General features: G+C 38.8%; 1 protein-coding gene across 18 annotated transcripts in view; it reads right to left on the bottom strand.

Annotated features, from left to right (window-relative positions):
• The window catches only part of ERC1 (ELKS/RAB6-interacting/CAST family member 1), a 149,452-nt gene that overhangs the window by 26,286 nt on the left and 100,139 nt on the right, over positions 1-23,027 (bottom strand). For all 18 annotated transcript variants that reach the window (XR_015728847.1, XR_015728846.1, XR_015728849.1 and 15 more), the window contains one exon: positions 7,057-7,201. Coding sequence is in view for 10 of the 18 variants with exons in the window: in XM_087873697.1 (XP_087729823.1) it covers positions 7,057-7,201 (145 nt within the window). In the remaining 8 variants the exon portion in view is untranslated. The remainder of the gene's footprint in view (positions 1-7,056; positions 7,202-23,027) is intronic.

Below are 23,027 nucleotides of genomic sequence, written 5' to 3' on the forward strand. Positions count from 1 at the left end.
AGAAATTTTGAGTAGTTTGGTAGTAAAAATTCTGACTGGCCCCGCCCCCATCTATTCTCTGCCTCCCAAGTCCCAGCTGATCGGGAGGAAATGGGAATTTTGCAGTAACCTTTCCCTGGATTGGGGACAGAATGGAGATATTACAGTATCCTTCCCCTGCCATGCCCACCAAGCCATGCCATGCCCACAGAACTGGTAGTAAAATAATTTGAAACCCACGACTGGTCCAATCACACTTGGCCAATAAAGAATTCCATTCCATTCCATTCCATTCCATTCCATTCCATTCCTATCCTATACCATCCTATGTCTCTCAAATCAGCCAAAAACTGGTAAGAAAACCATTTGATGATTTTGTTTGATGGCATTTTGCCCAGACACATCAACTTGTCACAAGTTATGTAAAGGGACAAAACAAAACAAAAAACCTACCCTGACTTGCCTGCTAGGTATGTATAATAAAGTTTGTGATCCTATTGGGGATTCAATGACAGTAACTTTCAACAATACATGAAAGATATTTTTGTAAAAAGCAATTGGCAAAAGTTAGATTTTAGCTGTTTAATTTTGGGGGATTACACTCCCCTTTGTTACGTTTAGATGTGCAAATTCAGAAGAATCACTTCCTAAATCATTGTGAAGATGCTTCTGCAGCCCAACTTCACCAAGCATCAATTTCTTATTTATTGTTAATTACATATCTGCATGTCAAAATATATGGATGGGGTAAGTAGTTATTTGGAAGAAGTGGAAGTTACTTTTTCTCTGTCACTCCCCTCACTCATCCTTTTCCTGAAACTACTGAGGATGGGGAAAAAAATTATTTCCTCTTGCCAATTTTATTTCTGTTTATCCTGCATTTGCTCTGACCCACAGAAATGACTGCTGTAGAGGCCAAACTAACTTCATTTTGCACAATCCCAGCTGGTATCAGTTTCTCTGTAACATTCTGCTATAATAGTATCCTGGACTGGACTATTGTATAAATTGACAGCAAACTACTACTCAAATCCACCCCCCCCACAAAAAGAAGATTGTGGAAAAATAAGAGAATATATATAAAGTCTATAGGAATGGAGGGGGGGAAATCTCCCCCCAAGAGAAATTTGACCCTTTTCCCCCATTTACGTGTCCCTCTCTTGTCAAAGATGATGGCATTACTGTAGGTCAGGAAGTTCAGTTGAAGAAATATCAGAAATCATAGTCAGAAGCATAGTCAGAAAGGTAAGAGGAGAGGAGGTAATAGAAAAAAGCTGCAAATTTTAGCTTGATTTATTGACAACTGGAGGTTTTGAGGGAGAACCAGGAAAGCCAAAAGTTTATAAAATCCCAGTGGTATCATAATAGGCAGAGGATCTAATATAGGAAGGAGAAATCAGGTTTTAAAGAGGAAACAAATGTAACAGAATTTTGCAGCAGTTTAAACATCTGGAAAGAATGAGAAAGAACAGATAATCAAGAAGAAGTTGATCTGAATCCAGTTTTTCCAAGTCAGATTCTTCTAAATCTGGTGTAAGGCTGAAATCTCAGCAGACAGTTTTTGAGATACAGAAACAAACAACATAAAACAGAACATCTTCAATTTTAACTAATACATATTTGTATATTCTTGGGAAATGAAGAATTATTAACCTCAGAATTTATTTGGCAGAAGTTAAGCATCCTGGTTTTCAGAATTAAAGATAAAGATGAGGGAGATTTAGTGTAAAACTTGGACATACTGATAAGAGAACATCAATCTGAGAAATTACCAAGGCATATTAAATGTTGTTAAAAAGCAGTCTTGTTTAGCATCATGCTACAAACTATATATCGTGTTTTAGACAAAACAATTTTTTAAACATCTTAAAAAGTCCTAACACAGAGGTCTTCACACTTGCCAGCTTTAAGACTCGTGGACTTCAACTCCCAGAATTCTCCAGACAGCATAGCTGACTGGAGAATTCTGGAAGTTAAGGACCACAAGTCTTGAAGCTGGCAAGTGTGAAGACCTCTGTCCTAACAGGTAGCATAGCATGACCCTCATGAAAGAATGTGCTACAGTTGAGAAATAACTTCTCTGAATTCATCAGCTGAGTTCTGAGTAGAGGACAGTAGAACTTATAACTTGTCCAGAATGAGAATTCTTGATACTGGAGGTAATGCTAAATTGTAAGGATACCCCCCCCCAAAAAAAAAATCTAAAATCAAAAGAAACCAATGTTAAGAGAGGTTACACCAGTGGTGGGCTGCCCCCAGTTTGGACGGGTTCACAAGAACCTGTAGTAAAAACCGGTGGGAGGCTCCGCCCACTGACCCGGACGTCATCATAGGTGATCTGTGCCTGCAGAATCGTGCGCGGGCACGATGCGAATTGGTAGTAAAGGTAAGTAGAACCCACCCCTGGGTTACACTGTAAAAGAATTGCTTTATGACAACCTTCATGCCACTTGATTGGGAACAAAATTTAAACCCAACACTTCTGGAAGGCACCTCATTGAGAATCATGTATATTGCGACTTTAAATTTCCAGTTACAACAGCATACCGAAATAGTGTATCAAGTTCTCACAACTTCTACATACTGGATATATGGGTTGCATCACCTAGTTTGGTTAATGAAACGTCAGCACGAAAACAACCAAGGCAGAGAACACCAAGGATCCCACATTTCAACCCTGAACTACACATATTCTCCCTTATTTGTATTAACTTTGCAATTACAGGTAGTCTTCAATTTAACCACCATTCATTTTATGATGGTTTGAAGTTACAAAAGCCTCAGAAAAAGTGAGTTATGACCCAAAGACTCAGAGTTACAACGACTGCACCACTGCTGCCGTCATATGATCGTAATTTGGGTGCTTGGCAACTGGCTTCCATTTAGGCTGCTTGCAGTGTCCTGCAGCCATGATGGGGATTTGCAACCTTCTCAATGAGCTTCCAACAAGCAAAGTCTATTAGGTAAGCCAGATTTACTTAACGACCATGTGATTTGCTTAATGACCATGGTGACAACAACTGTAAATCTGGGTCTGGTCATGTGATGACTTGCTTTAACAGTGTTGCTTAGTTAGCACTGAAATTCTGGTTCCTATTGTGGTTGAGGACTACTTGTATTAGGTATGAAGTGATTAAAAGAAAAATAAAAAAAAAATGGAGATCATGAGAGACCATAAAACAACTCATGCTTTTGGAGCGGATTAAATAAACCTATGTGAAACTGGTATATCCATATTGTACAAGATGCAGTCCTCCCAATCAGAAAGAGTTCTTTCTTACATTAAAATTCAATTTGTTAGACTACAGAGTTAACTGTAATTCTGCTTCCAGAGCACAGTTTTATTTGCTTGAGTGTTCATGCTGTTAAAATTTCTTCCCTTGGCAGATCAAACGTGCCTTCTTCTATATGTTACCAAGTGGAAACCTTTTATTTGAGATGCATTACTATTGTAAAGGCTTGTAAAATATATTCACTGATTTAAAGCAGATATGTAAACTCACACCAGGAATGGTGCTCTCAGAAACAGATGTGGCCGGAATAATTATTTATTTACTAAGCTTACATACCACTGTATGAATCTAAATGATCTATGGTGGTTTATAAAGCAATAACAAAAAATCCCGATTAAAATCAAAGAAAAAAACCCAATAAAATCTAAATTAAAAATCCAAATCAACAGGATAGTAATTTAGCACAAACATCAACGACGCAGACTATTCTAATTTCCAAAGTCATTGTGAAACAGTTTTGTCTTGAAGGTTTTATGGAATGGGCCAGGGTTAGACATCAAGGGAAGAACGTCTTGGAAAAAGCCTGACTTTGGATCTCCACCGATCTTACCTACTATAAATGAAAAAAGAGAAAGAATCCTCAAGTGGAACAAGTATGCAGGTCAGTTCTGATAGAGAACCACAGAAAAGACCTTGGAGAAGGAATGCAAAGGCTAATAGGAAGTAAGCAAGAGAGCAAGGAAGCGAGCAAACCTGGGAAGAAATGAGAAAGATTAGAATGAAACTTAACATTGCCCCACACCTTGACCCCCTGTACTTCTAGGCTTTCGAGATTCTATTATTATAGATAGCCTACATCAATAAAGTAGAGCGCCAGTAGTTCTTGTAAAGTCTGTCTCCTGATCTGGCCTACCTCAACGTGCTGACAATTCCACAGGGAGGAAGTGGTCTTCTAGAAACAAAGCCACATTCAGTTTTGCAGATTAAAACCAACAGTTTTCAAGGATGCCTGGAAATTTATTGACCACCAATGCATTTATTGAGGATCTAGTCAGATAAACTCCAGCATATGAATATCTTCTTGTGAACCAAATTTTACTGATTATATAAGTCAAAAATAGAAAATATTAGTTTCTCTTTCAGTCTTGAGGCTAATCACATAAGTAACATTTACCTTAAGCATCTAGTGTTCCCCCTTTTCTCTTCTTTGCTGAACTTCGGACATTCTTGACATGCAGTAAAATAGAAAATTACTTTCTGACAAGTGCTTCTACTATTCAGTGATTAAAACGGTCACCGCCTATAATATTACATCTCATGTTATTATTATGGTGAGGATGGCTAAATTAAGCTATAACTTATATTAGTGAATCTCCCCCTTTGAGTTAATCAAGGGTATTAATTATGCTTAGTTGGCCAACACTCAGGGCTAGCAAAGTATTGGTTTTTTTTCCTTGGGTCTTCTTCTCCCACTGTGTAGATACACACTATCCTTATCTTCCTTGCAGCCAAGAACTCTTTGATAGCCTTGAAGTCAGTGATTCTTAAACAGCTAAAACTGCCGAAATGCAATGTAGTTTGACAGCCATTATCATCTTCTCTATTTTTTTGATTCCAAGAACAACTGTCTTCTTAGTCTAATTCTTCTTCCCATCTCCAGCATGAAGAACCAGATCATTCACACAGTGTCCTCACCACCATTTCCTTTCCAATAGCCACAATTCTTACCCCAGTTCCATTACCTCCAAAAGAACCACATGTACTGTGCATCAGCTACGTAATTCCATTCTGCCCCAATTTTCAGGGTCCTGCTAGTACCTTTGCAACTCTCTGTAACAACTACGGTACTTATTAATGAAGTTGTTCTGAATTGAAATGTTCCTGTGAATTTTATCCAATTCCAGTGGTATGTTCAATTATCCAAAAATGTTTTCTATGCAGTTGTTATCACTCTTACTTGGCACAATACTTCCATTACTGATCATACTAAGAGAAATTAAGTTTTATCCATAAATTGTGGTTCTTTCATTCCTGTTCAAAACCTGTGTCTTTGAACTTGACTGTGCATCAAATTACTGCTCTATTTCTTCCTAGACTTTCTTACTGCTGTAAGAGCTCTCTGAATGTCAATAAACACGTTGAAGGTGGAAACCACAGCTTTTTTTTTCCTAAAGATTTATTTTTAATCATTTATTTTCTGTACTAATTTTATAAGGCTGACCAACTCAAACAAGGTGACTTGTGGAGGGAGCATACAAAATTTTTGAAACCTAAACTATTGAAGGTATCACAGGGAAATCAATTTGCACTGGTTTCTCTCATTATTAATCTGCAGAACAGCAGATTATACTTTACATTGCCACAAGGCATAACAGAAATATATTGTGACACATGTTTGATAGTTAAATTATATACAAATACAGTAATTCCAACTATTGGGACTTATTACCGTACATAAGTAGGGCTCAGTGATGAGTATACTATCTTATCCTCATCATAATATCTGGGCTTCGTTAGATCGCATTATATTCCTGAAGCAGTCCTATTTATTCTTCAAACCTATAAGGAATCAGTTTCCCAATCTATATTCTATCATGAACCAGCTGAGAAGCCACTTATGTTTTGGGAAAGGATTGTAGTAGCTACTGTGAGGTGACAATATATGGTGACAATTATATTTCCTCTTTAGGAAATAATGCATGAAAAATGGCAAAAGTTCACCTGCAAAAAGCAACTAGAGGGGTTCTAAAATTAATTAAAAACCACGAAGGGAAAATAATGTCTTCAAAAAATCAAGAGTATCAAATATCTTATAACTACAACAGAAGAACAAACTTAAGAAAACTAAAAATCTTAAAAAGAAAAAAAAAGGGATGTTGGCACTAAACATAGTAAATTAGGCCCCCAATGGTTCTTTCTGCCAAGTATATTTCACAAAGAGTGGACTCTTACTAAAACGGCCCCTTCACAATTAGCCATATGCTGTATAACAACCCACAAGCAAGGACCACTCAGGAAAATCAGTGCAGTTGTTGGGTAACACAAAAAGCAGAAAAGATAAACACTTCTCCTTATTAAGCATGTTAATCTACCAACCATGTATTACTTTCTTTCCATAAAAATACTAATAAGAATCTGTTCATTTTTCCAAGGTGGCTATCACAAACATACTCAGTTGAAAAATAACTTCTCTGAAATCATCAGCTGAGTTCTGAGTACAGTAGAACTTATAACTTGTCCAGAATGAGAATTCTTGATATTGGAGGTAATGCTGAATTGTAAGGATACAAAAATAATAATAAATAAATCTAAAATCAAAAGAAACCAATGTTAAGAGAGGTTACACTGTAAAAGAATTGCCTTATGACAACCTTCATGCCACTGGATTGGGAACGAAATTTAAATCCAACACTTCTGGAAGGCACCTCATTGAGAATCATGTATATTGCGACTTTATGCTCAGGGGCATAATCCATATAAAACAGAGCAAAAGGAAAAAGAAAGAAAGCAGAAGAACAGCCTTTGGTTCTCACTCTAGTAGCAGGAAAGCCTTCTGAGTAAATTCTCTGCTAACTGTAGCAGATACTGAAAAAAGAATGCCTGGCTCTTTGGTGTAGTGGTGTTTCCATTTCTGAGAAATTTGAAAAGCATAAGTCATCTATTGCAATGTCTCTCAACCTTGGGCATTTTAAGATGTGTGGACTTCAACTCCCAGATTTCCAACTCCCATCTTAAAACGTCTAAGGTTGAGATATTCTGCTCTGGAAGAAAGAGATGCTGGAGGAAGCGGGAATCGAGCATTTGCTCCTGATAAGCTAAAAGCCTCAGAGCGCTGCAAAAGTACCTGTTGTTTCAGCTGCTGAACCAAGCGGTCTTTTTCACGTTTTAATCCAGCGACTTCCTCTTGAGTTTTTTTCTTAGAGGACGAAAGCTCCAGGAGAGCAATGTTGGCATCTTTTTCACTAATGGCAGCTAGAAGGGCTTCTTGTCTGGAAAAAGAGAAGAAAGAAAGAAAGAAAGAAAGAAAGAAAGAAAGAAAGAAAGAAAGAAAGAAAGAAAGAAAGAAAGAAAGAAAGAAAGAAAGAAAGAAAGAAAGAAAGAAAGAAAAGAACTGATTAATTTCACTCACCCTGCTCAAAATATGCAAATGTATCTTGCCCTGTTCATAATTTAATGCCGATTCCTGCTTTGTGCTCCCTTTAAAATATCAGGATGCATCTAGTTAAAGCTATGGTCATTTTAGGACTCTGAAAGTGATGATATGTTGAGGGAACTATAAGCCCCGTTGGCTTAGCATTCACTGGAGTTTATAGCAGAAGTATTTGCTAAATAAATCTATTGGGATAGCTCATGACAGCAATGAGATTCTATCAGAGAACTGACAGTCCTTTTAAATATATGACTATATCCTGGATATCCCCTTTATGCAAGAAAGTTGTATGTACACACGCACACATCGACAGCTTCCTAAAGCAACCTATATCCAGTTAAACTCAGAACAAGTTTACATGCAAGTTAAATAATAAGTTTACCTTATAATTTATAAAAGTTAAATTTAAAAGAATTTTCAGTTTATTTTTCAACTTAAAATGCCCTGCATTTTTACTAAATGCAATATAAACTCTTAGAATATCAAAGGGAAAAAGAACTCTCAACAAGAGAGATCATGCCTGAATATTTCCTCCTGCTCAACAAAATTGTCAGCATGTGCAGCCACTGATTAGTGTACGAGGTAGCAGCAAATGCATGGAAACTCTCTACTTCACCAGGTTTAGTCATCACAGCTTTAAAGCAGTACCTTATAACACAGGTTGCTTGCATGGTCCTACTGCAAGCAGCTCACAGATTAATACTCAACTGTGGGTATTTCTCAAGTTGTATCTGAGCCTACCCATGCAGCAACGTATGTTCTAGATTTGTTATTCTGTTCAAATGGAATTGGCAAGGTGAAAATGGAGGCAGTCTGTATTACTTTAGCTGTATTACTTTAATCACCTTCTCATGAATAAAGGCAAATATACATATCCTGGGCTAGTGTTGCAGGATCCAACCTGGGTCGGTCACCGGGACCAGAGGTTTAGTCTTCTGAGTTTTCGGACTCATGCCGGAGCCCATCCTCAGGGAACTTCTCTCTCACCACAATGTGTCACACAAGTCCAAAAGCTCTGAAGACTAAACCTCTGGTCCCGGTGACCGACTCAGATTGGATCCTGCAAAACCACCTTCTGGACAACTTTATGTTGATTATTGATATGAAATCTGCAAGGGGGGGGGGAAGGGAATCCATGAAAATGGTTGTTTCTAGAATTCAGAACATTTCTATATATATTCCAAAAGTTTCTTTTTCTCCTTCCATCACATCTCCATGAAATAGGCCAGAACTGCTTTTCCATGCTCATGTTTTCACCCATTTTTAGAGGAGCAATTGCTGGGCACCTGGGATACAACCTTCTATGTAACTTCTAAGCAACTGATTGTGCTTCCTTAGGAAATGTGTCTAGCTCTATTTCTGCTTTTAGAGGTTTTTATATTTGTTAGTTAGTTGCCTAACAGCTAAATTAAGCAAATAATATATGCATAATGTTTTAAGAATCTTTTAAACATTGCTCACATTTAAAATACAGCTGGAAAATCCATGGTCTACATGTTTCCTGAATCTACTTTTCAGAGCCCCAGATATTATGCTACTGAGCTCTAGGTTCCAAAAACACATACATAAGCGGTACAAATCATTTAAATGTTTTTTTTTTTTTTAAAAAAACCAAATAATTTTGCATCTTCTAGATTTTAAACATTTTCAACAACTTATTAAATAATTTCAAAGGACTGCCATATTGCAGATCTATTTCACTGTCTGAATATTTACTATAAATTATAATTGATGTTTGTCAGAAGAGGCAATAGTAGTACAGGGACCCAGCTAAATATTTTTCATTTATAATGAAAACGTTGGAATTATATGAAACCTTAGACATGAATTATTTCTGGATTTAAAAAAACCACAACTATTTAAGAATCACCTCCACATTTCTGGAAAAACTATCTAGATACTGATGAAGTCTGAACTCCCTGTAGAGCCACTGAGGGAGTCCCTTCAGATGTGTAACCAATACTACAAAGACATCTCAGATATGACTTTATAGACTGGTCTCTTACTTAAAGATACATCAAGGGTCAAGCCCATGTGTTGGTTACATTTCTATTATTCCCACAGTGCAATGACGTGAAAAAAATTCAATGGCCTGAGGTCAGAACAGTCCACTCATAAAATGATTTATGGCCCAGGAGCTCCATTCCTCAGGTCTATGGATTTTATTACAAAATAAACCTCAGAACAAGATACAATTTCCTGTCTGAGCGAACAGCTTTTACATTAAGACACCTGGACAGCCTTACAATTATTTAAGTGAAATAATAGGTCTGAACCACACTGGTGCAACTTATTGCTGGTGTTCGCATCCTACAGCTGCTAACTTTTAAAATACTCTATATGCCCATCAAGTAGACTGGCAAACATTTAATACTACATTAAGAAAACCTATATGTTGGATCTATTATCAAGACAGTACAGAAAATTTGTGACACAAAAAAATTGTACTTTGGCTGCTAGTAACTTGACTTTTTAAAACTGTTAAATCAATACAATATTCTTACTCTTAAGATAAGATCTTGACTGCTGTGCAGAACAAAAATGTATTTTCATAAGGACATACTTCACTATTCTTACATAAAGGATATAAATCAGTCACTCCAACCCTCCCCCCCCTCTCTCTGTGCATGTGTGTGCATGTATGCAATAAAGAGGGCTACATTTATATACAATATGTAAATAAATGTGACAATTTATTAGAAAGCTTTTCATTTCTCTTAATATATATGTGATTCCTATAAGCTATGTTAAAAAACATTTAAATGGTTTGTTTATAGAGTTGTCAAGAACTCAGTTAGGATGTGGTAAATTGTTGTAAGTGCTGATCAAAATGGGATAATTTAGAAAGTAGAAAATACTAATACAAATACTACACCCCAAAAACTTCCTTGCAGCCCAAATCCTAATACGAGGTTCTTGTAGCCAGGACTGATGCATTCCTAGATAGCAATACTGAAAAATGAAACCCATCATTAGGGACTAGGGTCATTTAAATGCATTAATATGTTTAAAACATAATCTTTATTTCAGCCTTCCATTAGTTTGAGTTGTCCTCATTTACTAAAATCCTAAAACAAAACAAAAAATGTTTCCAGGAAACCACAGTATATAGATATTTATAATTCTTTGTTAATTAGCATTAAAGATTGAATACATTTTCTCAATCTACCAAAAAGAAACAGTATACAGCTACAACAAGAACACATTAAGTTTGTTGTAGCATGGTAGCCAAACTTTATTACAAGGACTCTAAGGGATCAATTTTAATACATTTCACGTGGTGCCAGTGTTTCTTAGAAAGATAATTGCTTTTTCATCTGATTGCAGAAGAATTCTCAAAGGAGCAACAGAAATTTTTCTCTTTCCTGCAACTTCACAGGAGAACGATGCATGCTTTAACAGAAATCATGCTGATTTTTTTTTTTTCCTGGACACAGGTTAAGAGGTTAACTGAAAAACAGAGTAACATATTCTTGAAACAAGAATTAAATTCTGGGGATCAATAAAGATTAAGAGTCTATGAACACCATGACAAGAAAGATTTTTTTTTAAGACAAAGAACTAAAGTTTTAATCACTGAATTTTCCAAAAGGATATTTCAAGAAACAGAACTAAAATAAAAACAGACCCAGAAGTTTTAATTACAAGTGCTATATTTCCTGTCAACCTGTATGTGAGAGAGGGATGAGCTAGTATTTACACAACCAGCAAGCTCAAGAGTGATTATTCCTGGTGTTTGGTGGCTCGTTGCACTGCTTTTGCATATTTAGGTGTTACGACTAACGGTTTCTTCCAATAATTGTAGAGAACAAATGGATGGTAAATGCTGGAATCCACGGGTCACCTGAGCAAACAAGTTGTTGCAACAATAAAGATTAATGACAGCTGTTGCGTACATAACCTCAATTACTTTTTTAGCTTGGGAAATCAAGAACGTACTTATGGAAATAAATTTGGTTCAACCGAGAGGGGCAGCTACTTGGTGGAGGGTAGGGTGCCTCATATCACAGACTTTACTACAGAGGCAGTCTGAGGTTACTCTGTGATAGTTCTAGTTCTTCTCCCAAAGTCTATAGGCAACCATTGAGAGACACTGTTCGATCTGAACCAAGGAGCCTGTTGTATAAAAGTACATCAACTTCAGTTACTATTCATAAGGGATCCCCTAAAGAGCTGTAAAATCTGCCTTCAGCCAGCTGCTGTAATTGCTGTCTGTCAAAACAGAACTGTTTTCTTACTAAACATTTCAAAGCCTCCGGAGTTGGGTTGATTAGCTTGAAGGTGGGCGGGTGATGGGAAGGGTGAATAAGGGGCAGAGTAAGACTGATGGTCTGTGGACACTGAACTTTTATTTAGTTAACGTACCCCAGAGAGACACTAACTCTACATTGGAGGGAGGAAAAATCTTGCCCGTTCTAGCAGAACAAGAAAGCAACAGGAAGGAATTGTTACAAATAATGCCTGGGTTCCTGATGTGGGAAGCGTAAAGAAGTTCAGACATGAGCAAACAACCTACCAAAGAGAATTGCTGATATTGCTGCTCACGAAATATGTAACTGTCAAAAGGAAGAAATCCCTTTTAGTTTTTCCCCCCATTAACTTTTCTGTAACAGTAAAATATTTTGAATGTTCAGTGTGAACTGAATGAGTTCAAATGAGGACCCAGATGGTGGGGGCAATAAGCTGACTTTATATAAAAATATATAAAAGTATGAAGGCTATTGCTTAACGCATTGTAAGCCGCCCGAGTCTCCGGAGAAGGGCGGCATATAAATCAAATTTTTTAAAAAAGTGTCTTAAAGACAATTTTATTCCATACTAGTGACCCCAAAGCAGCACCCTAAAATAGACTGGTTGTAGTCACTATTTAAAAAAGCATGAGGATCAATATTTTTAATGGATAAAATAAATAAATAAATAAATAAATAAATAATTTTATTTCTATACCGCCCTTCTCCCGAAGGACTCAGGGCGGTGTACAGCCAATTTAAAAACACAACACACAACAATAATTAAAAATTAAAATAATTACATAGATTTGGCCGATTTAAAACCCCAAACATTTAAAATACCCCAATTAAAATTATTAAGTTGATAGCCCTGCCTGGCGGAACAACAGGGTCTTCAGTGCGCAACGAAACACTCGGAGGTCGGAGATCTTGCGTATTTCCGGGGGCAGTTCATTCCACAGGGCTGGGGCTCCCACAGAAAAGGCCCTCCCCCTGGGTGTCGCCAGCCGACATAACTTGGCTGATGGCACCCTGAGGAGACCCTCTCTGTGGGAGCGGACTGGTCGGTGGGAGGCTATTGGTGGCAGAAGACGGTCTCGAAGGTACCCGGGTCCTATGCCATGGAGCGCTTTAAAGGTGGTAACCAACACCTTGAATCGCACCCGGAAGACCACTGGGAGCCAGTGCAGCTCGCGCAGGAGGGGTGTCATGCGGGCACAACGAGTTGCGCCCATAACCACCCGCGCGGCCGCATTCTGGACCAGTTGGAGCCTCCGAGTGCTCTTCAAGGGGAGCCCCATGTAGAGAGCATTACAATAGTCCAACCGGGAGGTGACAAGGGCATGAGTGACCGTGCGCAAGGCGTCCCGGTCCAGAAAGGGCTGCAACTGGCGGATCAGGCGAACCTGATAAAAGGCCCCCCTGGCCACGGCCGTCATATGCTCTTCTAAAGACAGCCGTGCGTCCAGGAGGACACCCAGATTGCGAGCCCTCTCTGTGGGGGGCAAAGATTCACCCCCAATAGTCAGCGATGGCACCTGCTGACTATATCGGGACGCCGGCAGCCACAGCCACTCGGTCTTGGACGGGTTGAGTCTGAGCCTGTTCCTCCCCATCCAGACCCGCACGGCCTCCAGGCAGCGAGACATCACATCAAGGGCATCGTTGGGGTGGTCTGGGGTGGAGATGTACAGCTGAGTATCATCAGCGTACAGATGACACTTCACCCCAAAACCACGGATGATCTCACCCAGTGGCTTCACATAAATGTTGAACAGAAGGGGCGAGAGGACCGACCCTTGTGGCACTCCCCATGCGAGATGCCTCGAGGTCGACTTCTGCCCCCCTGCCAACACGAACTGCGAGCGGTCGGAGAGGAAGGAGGAGAACCACCGCAGAACGGTGCCCCCTATTCCTAACCCTCTTAACCGCCGCAGCATGATACCATGGTCGATGGTATCAAAAGCCGCTGAGAGATCTAATAGGACTAGGACAGAGGAGCAACCCCTGTCCCGAGCCCTCCAGAGATCATCCACCAACGCGACCAATGCCGTTTCTGTGCTGTGCCCCTGCCTGAAGCCCGACTGGCACGGGTCTAGATAGATAGCTTCATCCAGGTGCCCGGGCAGTTGTCGTGCCACCACACTCTCAACAACCTTCGCCACAAAACGAAGGTTGGAGACCGGACGGTAGTTAACTAATTCAGCCGGGTCCAGGGAAGGCTTCTTGAGGAGGGGCCTCACCACCGCCTCTTTCAAGGCGGCGGGAAAGGCACCCTCACTCAGAGAAGCAGTTATAATCCCCTGGAGCCAGCCTCGTGTAACCTCCCGGGAGGCCAGTACCAACCAGGAGGGACACGGGTCCAATAAACATGTGGCGGCACTAATCCTACCCAGAACCCTGTCCACATCTTCGGGAGCCACAGGATCAAACTCCTCCCAGATAATATTCTCAAGGCCTGCCCCTGTCTCCTCCCCTGGACTCATCCAATCGGAGTCCAAGCCATCCCGAATCCGAGGGACTTTATCATGCAGGATTTGCACAAAATCCTCAGCGCGGCCTTGCAAGGGATCTTCCCGCACTCCCCCCCGAAGAAGGGAGTGGGTCACCCTAAACAGGGCGGCTGGGCGGTTCTCTGCAGATGCGATAAGAGCGGAAAAATGGTTAGATTTTGCCGCTTTTATCGGCGAAACCATTTTTATAAAATGAAGGACCATTAATACCTGAGTACAAAAGACGTCGTTGAAAGTAAGAAATGGTTTAAAAAAGAACAGGGAGAAAGTTGATGATCAAAAGTACAGCCTAGAGATAATGCCAAATACATTTTTATTATCTGTTAGCAGAATGCAACTATTATGCTTCACTTCAATCATTCTTAACAAGGCTTTGTCACATTCAGGTATGAACTGCATTAAACACAAACTGTTATATAGGGGTAGGGCATTCTCTGTGGGTGCTCCCACCCTCTGGAATGAATTACCTACTGAGCTCCGGACGGCTGCTGATCTCCGTTCCCTCCGTTCCTTCCGTCAGGACCTGAAGACTTGGCTGTTCAAACAAATAGGCTGACTCTGATTCTGGGTTTTATTATTTACTATTAATTAGTTATTTGGTTTAAAATGGGATTTTATTGTACTTGTTTCTTAACTTGTGTTCGCCGCCTTGAGTCCTTCGGGAGAATGGCGGCATATAAATACATGTAATAAATAATAAATAAATAAATATTCATATAAGGCTCTTCTTCCTTTTTTAAAAAATAATACCTTATTTTAATTGGACCGGAATTTGGAAAGGTATAAATGAGCAATTCATAGGAGACTGATATAAACAGGAATTAGTAACTGTTAGCCATAGTGTAGCCTTCAATTCATCAGTGTCTTCAACACCCATTTTCTGAATGCAAGCATCACCTGGGAGCTATGCATCTCAATAATAATAAATAATAAATAATAATAAATAAGTAACAGGTTCTTAAATCTATTCTCAAATTGTGAGCAACATGAAGTGCTGTGTCGGATTGCAGTAAGACAAAGGTAGAAGTTTAAAAGAAGAAAATGTTTGTTAGCCCTGGAAACCTAGAGGATATTTAAATTACAAAGACACTATGTTGTCCAGGGTAAGGGACTTTCTACGTCTTCTTCCATCATTACAAGCCCACCTTAACATATGTTGGAAACTCTTGTTTTGCTTTTGAACTATAAAATATCTGAGAGGCCTATATAAAACAGTTAAGTCCAAATATGGCACATACAAGACCAATTCTCATTTGTTTTGGAGGTAAAAGTTCATTCAAATGAAATGGTTCTAGCAAAGGTGCCATTAAATTTGTCTGAAAACACCCATGGAAGTTACAGCCAGACATTCTATCTTAGCTCCCAGCACTAACTGTACAGTATAGCTATAAGGTGTTGTGGCTATTTACTTTAAAAATAGCTTACACATCAAAGCTTTTCTGGTAATTGGGAGTTAGACATACAAATACTCCATACTTTTAACTCCCAATTACAGGAAAAAAGTTTATTCCTTCCTTCCTTATGTTATACCCGAGCAAATTAGAGGTTTTTAAAAAGCTTCATGCTATGGAAGGAAATGGGGGGCATGAGGTCATAGCAAGAGATATATCCGCCATGTCACTATATAGCAACAAATCTCTTAAAATTTCTGTTAGCACTCAGGGGACTTTTTTTTAAAAAAAAAAATTCTGAGAGTTGCATGTTGGGAAATGACAATGGACAAGTAAGAAAGTATCTTTAACTACAGTTTCCTAATTCCCATTGTAAAACCAGTGGTGAGTTGCCCCCGGTTTGGACTGGTTCACAAGAACTGGTTGCAAAACCGGCGAAAGGCTCCGTCCACTGACCCGGACACCATCATAAATGAACTGTGCATGCACAGAAGAGCGCAGGTAGGTGCAGCAAGTGTGCGGGTGCGATACGAACCGGTAGTAAAGATAAGTAGAACCCACCCCTGTGTAAAACGTACTGGAATGTTTAATCTCTTTTCACAACAAATGCTTCACTTTAATTAGTATTCCTCAGGTTTCTATTTCTCAGGCAATGCTCTTGATTTACCTTACAATATCCACTCATTTCCAAGCATGACCGTGATCAAAATGTCATCTGTTTAGTAGGCCCATCTATCTGATAAAATTGTATTTAGATTTTGTTTGAAGAAATAGCAACAGCAATAGAACGTAGACTTATATACCACTCTATACTTCTTTATACTTCTCTACCATGCATAATCATCTTGCCTTGAAAAATTAATTTCCATCTATTTCTCCTCCCTTATTTTAAGGGAGGGTTTATCTCAGTTTAATCTGCTTTGAAAGACAAATCAAAATGTAATAAAAGCAACTGTAACAAAAGAGTAATAAATAAACGACAAAGCAAAAACTACAGTAGCATTAAATTGAAATCAAAAACACCTACATGGCTTTAATATAGGACAATATTCCAGCAGGAAACAAACAAAACAGAACTGATGAGGTTTTTTTTGTTAAACAGTCAGAAAAACTGTGCAGAGTGTATCTTCTGCAATTCTTTCCAGTCCCTTAAAAAAAAGTTCTGCTTTAGGTCACCTGAACAAAGAGGGCTTAGGATGGATGAGTCGGCAACCCTCCTGAGACATTGCCATAGGAAAGCATTGAGAAGTATTCTTAGAATTTTTTTAATCTACCTTCCCAAACAGTCGCAGCACATTTTCAAGCAAAATGTACCTTTTGTTGGTTTCTCCCATTTCACTATATTTGATACTACTTTTGTTCTGTTTTTGGAGAGTTAGCTTGCTAGTGGATAGGCAGATAAAGTTGCTTTGTTTAATTTCTTTCCAACATTTCTGTTTGGTTGGACAGAATAAATGAGATTATAAACAAAATCTCAAAACAGTATGGCTGAAATAATTCAAAATACAGGTAGTCCTAAACAACAGTTTGTTTAGTGACCATTCAAAGTTAAAATGGCACTGGAAAAAAGTGACTTATGACTGTTTTTCACACAACTGTTGCAGCATCCCCATAGTCACGTGATCAAAATTCAGATGCTTGGTAACTGACTCATATTTATGACAGTTGCAGAGTCCTGGGGTCACCTTTTATGACCTTCTGATAAGCAAAGCAGGGGTAAAATCCAGCAGGTTCTGACAGGCTCTGGAGATCCGGTAGCGGAAATTGAGCAGGTCGGCGAACTGGCAAATACTACCTCTGGCTGGCTCCAGAGTGGGGTGGGACTGGAGATTTTGCAATATCCTTCCCCCAGGAGTGGGGAGGGAATGGGGATTTTGCTTCCCCTGCCCCGCCCACCAAGCCCCGCCCACAGAATTGCTAGTAAAAAAAATTGGATTTCACCACTGAAGCAAACAATGGGGAAAGCCAGATTCACTTAACAAATGTGTTGCTAACTTAACAACTGTACTGAATCATTTAACAATGGTGGCAAGAAAGGTCATAAAATGGGGCAAAATTCAATTAACAACTGTCTCACTTAGGAACACAAATTTTGGGCTCAGTTGGTCGTAAATTGAGGACTACCTGTACTACTAGTTTTCTTATGACAGTATTCTCTTTCCCACAATTTCACAGACTAGATATAGCTTCTCACGTAAGCGTTCACAATGATCAAATAGGAGTCCAACTTTCAAACTCTTAATCTCTGAAGATGTTTACTGAATGTTAGAAATACCTATAGGATAGCTCCTTAATATAAGCTTTAAATAAGATTTTATCCACATTTTCCCACCTGACAAGTATGATTAATAGGAACCTTAAAAGGTATTTTAAAAACAGCAGGTATGATTTCCAGATTGTATACTTATCAGATCAAGACTGTCTGGTAAATTCTATCTCTAACTTTAATAGGTCACTCCTTATAAATGAAGGAAGTTGAGAACCATTTTATGGGCTACCTATAAATATTTCTCTCAGCAAATGGCTGACCTTGTCTTGGCTTGGAAGCCATACAGGTTGGGCCTCTTGAATGAGACCCCTCCAGGGACTTTTGGGGTTATAGGCTAGGTTGGGAAGTAAGAAAAAACAACACCCCAACACCCCACCTCCCCCGATGAAGGCAATTACAAACCACTTTTGTATAGTTGCTGTAAAATTACATGGACATATCCATAAAGTCAAGCTGTACTTGAAAGAGATGTTTTATGGAGAGTTTAGAACTCTTCTGTAATTTTTTTTTAAAAAGCTACTTTAAATGAATAGGAATCATATTAAAAGTGCTCATCTAGATTAACTTGCTCAAAAAAATTACTAGAAGCCAAAAAAGCAACTGGTCATAATTTTTTTTTCCATTTGTGTAAAATAGAGCAAGGGGAAAATTGACTTCAAAATCGGTTATATTTGTTTGAGGTTATTAAACCCCCCCCCCCCAAATTTAGAGTTCTGAATTATGTGTAGATTTGTAAATGACAATGATGGAGTAGAGCTTTGAATGGAACAGCCAGCAATATTCTGAGCCGTTGCCCAACTGTTTCTCCCATAGTGATGCACTGTGATTTTTTCCCCTCTCATTTTATTTTTTGACAGCTCCTGGTTTGATCCAACCTATTTTTGAACTCTATATTGCTTTTGCTGGCTTCTCCTTGCACACCACATTTAGTTCTGTTCTGCTTTCAGAGAGTAATCTTGCTAATGGAGTCCCTTTGCGTACTGTAAATTCTTTCCAAGGTTTCATTGGGTTGGAACAAATAGGAAGGACTGCTAGGTTACAAACAGAATAGATCTGAATCAATTTTGCAGCTATGTCATCAAATTTAAAATATTGCAATTGCTGGCAAACGTTGAAGAGCTATGGATTTTGAATGGCTGACTGTGGCTGCAGGAAAAACCTCAATTCTGGAAAATAAGGTGGAAAATAAAATGCCATTACTTATTCTGAAATTCTGCAGAGTAATGATTGCCTTTTGTTAGAGCTAAAGAAATAAGGTTCATATCACCATCATCTCATACAGTCATTAATGAAAGATTAATGTGTCTCTATTCCTTTGTCTGTGTTTTCCATGCTTCCCATTTATTCTATAATTTCACTGGGTTAAACCTGGAAAACTGCAGACAATTGTTTAACTTTTTGATAATTTCCTTCTATCTTTGTAACTCTACTCAGTATTACAATGTTAAGAGCAGTTTGTGGGAAGTATTCAAATATTGCTAGAAAAAGATGAAGCATATCTCACTTTGCAAGTGATACTCTGCTCTGTCCTTACTATTCAATTAAACCCCTTCTTTACTATCTAACATCAGCCTCTCTTATTTGTCACATTTGGTTACATGAAAAATAAAATTAACGTTTGCAGCTTCTGATGTCTAAAATAAATGAGCCAGAAACTCACAAACTCAGTGTAGAGTGTACCAAGTGAAACCAAAGTTTTATTTAGAAACATTGTAGTGATCCGTGATCACATGACCATGATTTATGATGGGGGTTTTCATCACTTTCCAGTAGAAAATGGCAAAACCCATCCATTGGATATGATGGATTTGCTTAATAACTGCGTGATTCACTTTATGACCATTGTAAAACGATTTTAAAATTGAGTCAGCCACATGATGCCGACTTACGATCACAGTAATTTATGATCAAAATACTGGGCTCCACTATGGTTAAGTCGATTCACCATGTATGTATGTATGTATGTATGTATGTATGTATGTATGTATGTATGTATCTATCTATCTATCTATCTATCTATCTATCTATCTATCTATCTATCTATCTATCTACCGGTATCTATCTATCATCTATCTAGCACTGTCTGTCTGTATCAGTCTATCAGTCTGTCTATCAGTCTTTCTATCTACCTACCTACCTACCTACCTACCTGTATCTATCTATCTATCTATCTATCTATCTATCTATCTATCTATCTATCTATCATCTATCTAGCAGTATCTGTCTGTCTGTCTGTCTATCTATTATCTAGCAGTGTCTGTCTGTCTGTCTATCTATTATCTAGCAGTGTCTGTCTGTCTGTCTGTCTGTCTGTCTGTCTGTCTGTCTGTCTATCCTACCTACCTACAATTCCAGATGTATGAAAATCAATGGGGAGGAGAGCTTGGAGCTCCAGATCCAATTTCTTATGCTGTCGCTGAGATTCTTGGAGAGAGACCTCTTAAGAGCTCTGTTGCCTTCTTCCCTTCTACCTTTCACTATTTCTGTTGTTGTTATTGATGTTCTCAAAAGATTAGTAATTGTGGTATGTTATCAGTGCACGTCAGGTCATCAGAAATTTGTGTTTTTTTTTAATCTGAGATGGAATATCAGATACACATAATCAGAAAGACCATATTTGAATGAAGTCCTTACACTTGGAAACATGCTGTATCAGTTCAGTTAATATAACAATACTTCCAATTCATACTGCCTCTTCCAAATTAGTGAAAACATCATTGTTGTTGGCAAACAGGACTGACTCAGGAGAGAAGCTATAGAATTCTCTAAAAGTAAAATGCAGAAAAAATGCAAGGGGCAATGGACAACATGGACACCATTACCCCTTAATATGTGGAAGGGATTCAATCGAAAGTTTTGAGGTACATGAAACAAAACAGAAAAATCTCGGCAACAAGTAATTACAGAACAGTTTATTAGGCCAAAATAGTAGATCATGATTGTGTGGCAAAAAAAAAAAAAAAAAAAGAGGAGGGACCATATTTTAAATAACAAGGAAAAATTAGTTCAGTGAATATTATCTGATTTGTACTTTCCGAATCAATACAAACCCAGAGCTACTCCTTTTCATCTCAGGCTTCACACCCAGTTTTGGTAATAAATCAAACACTTAATTCAGGTCTCAGCTGGGCTTGGCAGAAGACTCCCAGACACAACTCAGCTAGATTAGCATCTTTACTGCGGACAAGAATGAAGCCTCGAGATGAACAAATGATCCCTGTTGCAGTGCAAAAGAGTCAGAAATCTACGCTTCAGAGCACAGGTTAAGCTCTGGGCTTCTTCCTCCTGCGAGTCCAGCTGTGAACAGGCAAGAATGAATAGCATACCGGTTCTCAGAACTTTTATTAGCTTAACTGTAAATCAATTCAACAAGGTAGCATAAACAAGAGATAACACATACACTAGAGGTTGTAAATCTGGCAAGAGTATGTTTGCAGCAGAGGAGAGCGTTGCCCGTGTGCTGTAGCAGAGAGACGGGGTATCTGAAGAGAGACTGCCAGGGATGCTAGTCATAAATTCCGAAGTCTGGTCTAGGGGAGCTCAAATAAACCACTTTAGGAGTCAAAAAGCAGTGATCATCTCCAAGGTAGGGAGTCACCAGGAGCTAGAAACTCAGAAACAATGGAAAGCAGGTCAGAAAGGGAGTCTGACTTCAGAAAGTCAAGTGCTTCCTTTCTCTTTCTGGTTGTGGGTAGCTGGAGAATATCACGCCATTTCTTGCACTTCCAATTTTTTTAAAAAAAAAAAATCAGACGAAGCACTTCCTCTTATTTTTTACTTCCGTTTTCAGGCTTCTTTCCCTCTATTTCCTGATTAAGGATAGTAGGAAAGGGGAATGTTGGTTTCTTCTGTCTCTCTGCCAGGAATTCATAGAATTCTCCCTCACATCTTCAATGGGAACAGGTCCTCTCTCATTTGTGCAAAGTGCCCCCGCCCCATCTCTCCTCAAACAACGTCCTCTCCCATTTAGAACTGCTAGCAGGTGCAGAAACTGACAGAGTAGCTAGTCGGATAGCTTAGGCATCAAAGACTCCTTCCAATATTCCAGCACCAAGAGTTCTTACACAGCTATGCGCAAAGGATAAAAAAGAAAATTGCAGGACTAGGAGGAACTGATAGGAAACTGGATGTGTTTTCAGTGTGTCTGGCAGTTGAATGTGAAAGACCACAGCACTGATCCTTACTATTACACAGAACGGTCCAATAAACAGGGTTTCCAGCTTTTGGGATGTGGGAGGAATCTTTCTGGAAGAAAATTGCTGCTGCTTGTTAAGAGTCACCATTCAACTGTTGTCCTGGGAAAGACTCATGACTTGGCTTTCTGGGGATTTAGAGGGTGTGGTGCTTGGGAGATTCCTGCTCTTTTTGCCATCTACTGTGAGTTGGTTCACTGTTTCTAGGTCTTCAGCCAGCTCTGATTTCACTATTAGCATCCTGGACCTCCTCAATCAGTGGCTGGTGCCATGGGCTCCCAATTGACTTCCAACTCCCTGATTCTTCTCTGTCAATATCCTTGACTTCCACTAACAACTGGGCAGTATCTCAGGATAGGCTGCTCAGGTACCACCACTCCCTCATTAACTCTGTCAGCAAGTTCCATTGTTTTCTATGACACATTGCTCTCCTGTCCATCAATTTTGTCATGCACCATTGTTCTTCTGGGGTTCATTATTTCCTGTTCTTCTCCACTGTTCATTTTGCGGCAATGACCCACATTGGTTCAATGTAGCAGAGCCCTTTTTAAAGGGCCAACTTGTCTCATCCCGCAAGCAAGTCTGCAAATTTTCTCCCATCATGCGTCTCTACCTTCAATACAACTTTGTTGAACTGGTCAACTGAATTCTTTTTTATTTGAGCTCAAATTCTCAGTTGAAAGCTGAAATTTAACAGTATGTTGCTACACTGAGTTATTTATTTTTGTAATTAATTACATAATGTATATCAATTTAATAACCGATAATCAATTACATCATTTAATAAGTTACTAGATTAATAAACCTACCACATTTTAAAATACATCTAAACGTAATTTAGGACCTACTCACAATAAAAGTAAAGAAGTGGTCAGAATTTCAATAAGTTGTGAAGCCAGACTGAAACGTACATAAAGTTATAGATTATAGCAGGTAATGTAAGCGAAATCTAATGTTTATTAGGTAGAAACTTGGCCAGCCTGAAATGGTTAATTATACTAGCAACTCTGAGCAAGTTTTCCTCTCATGCATACTTATAAAGAAAAAAGGAGGGGAAAAAAAGAGAAAGA

This window comes from Pantherophis guttatus, chromosome 7 (assembly GCF_059756535.1).
Source record: "Pantherophis guttatus breed Tessera chromosome 7, ASM5975653v1, whole genome shotgun sequence".
NCBI lineage: Eukaryota > Metazoa > Chordata > Lepidosauria > Squamata > Colubridae > Pantherophis > Pantherophis guttatus.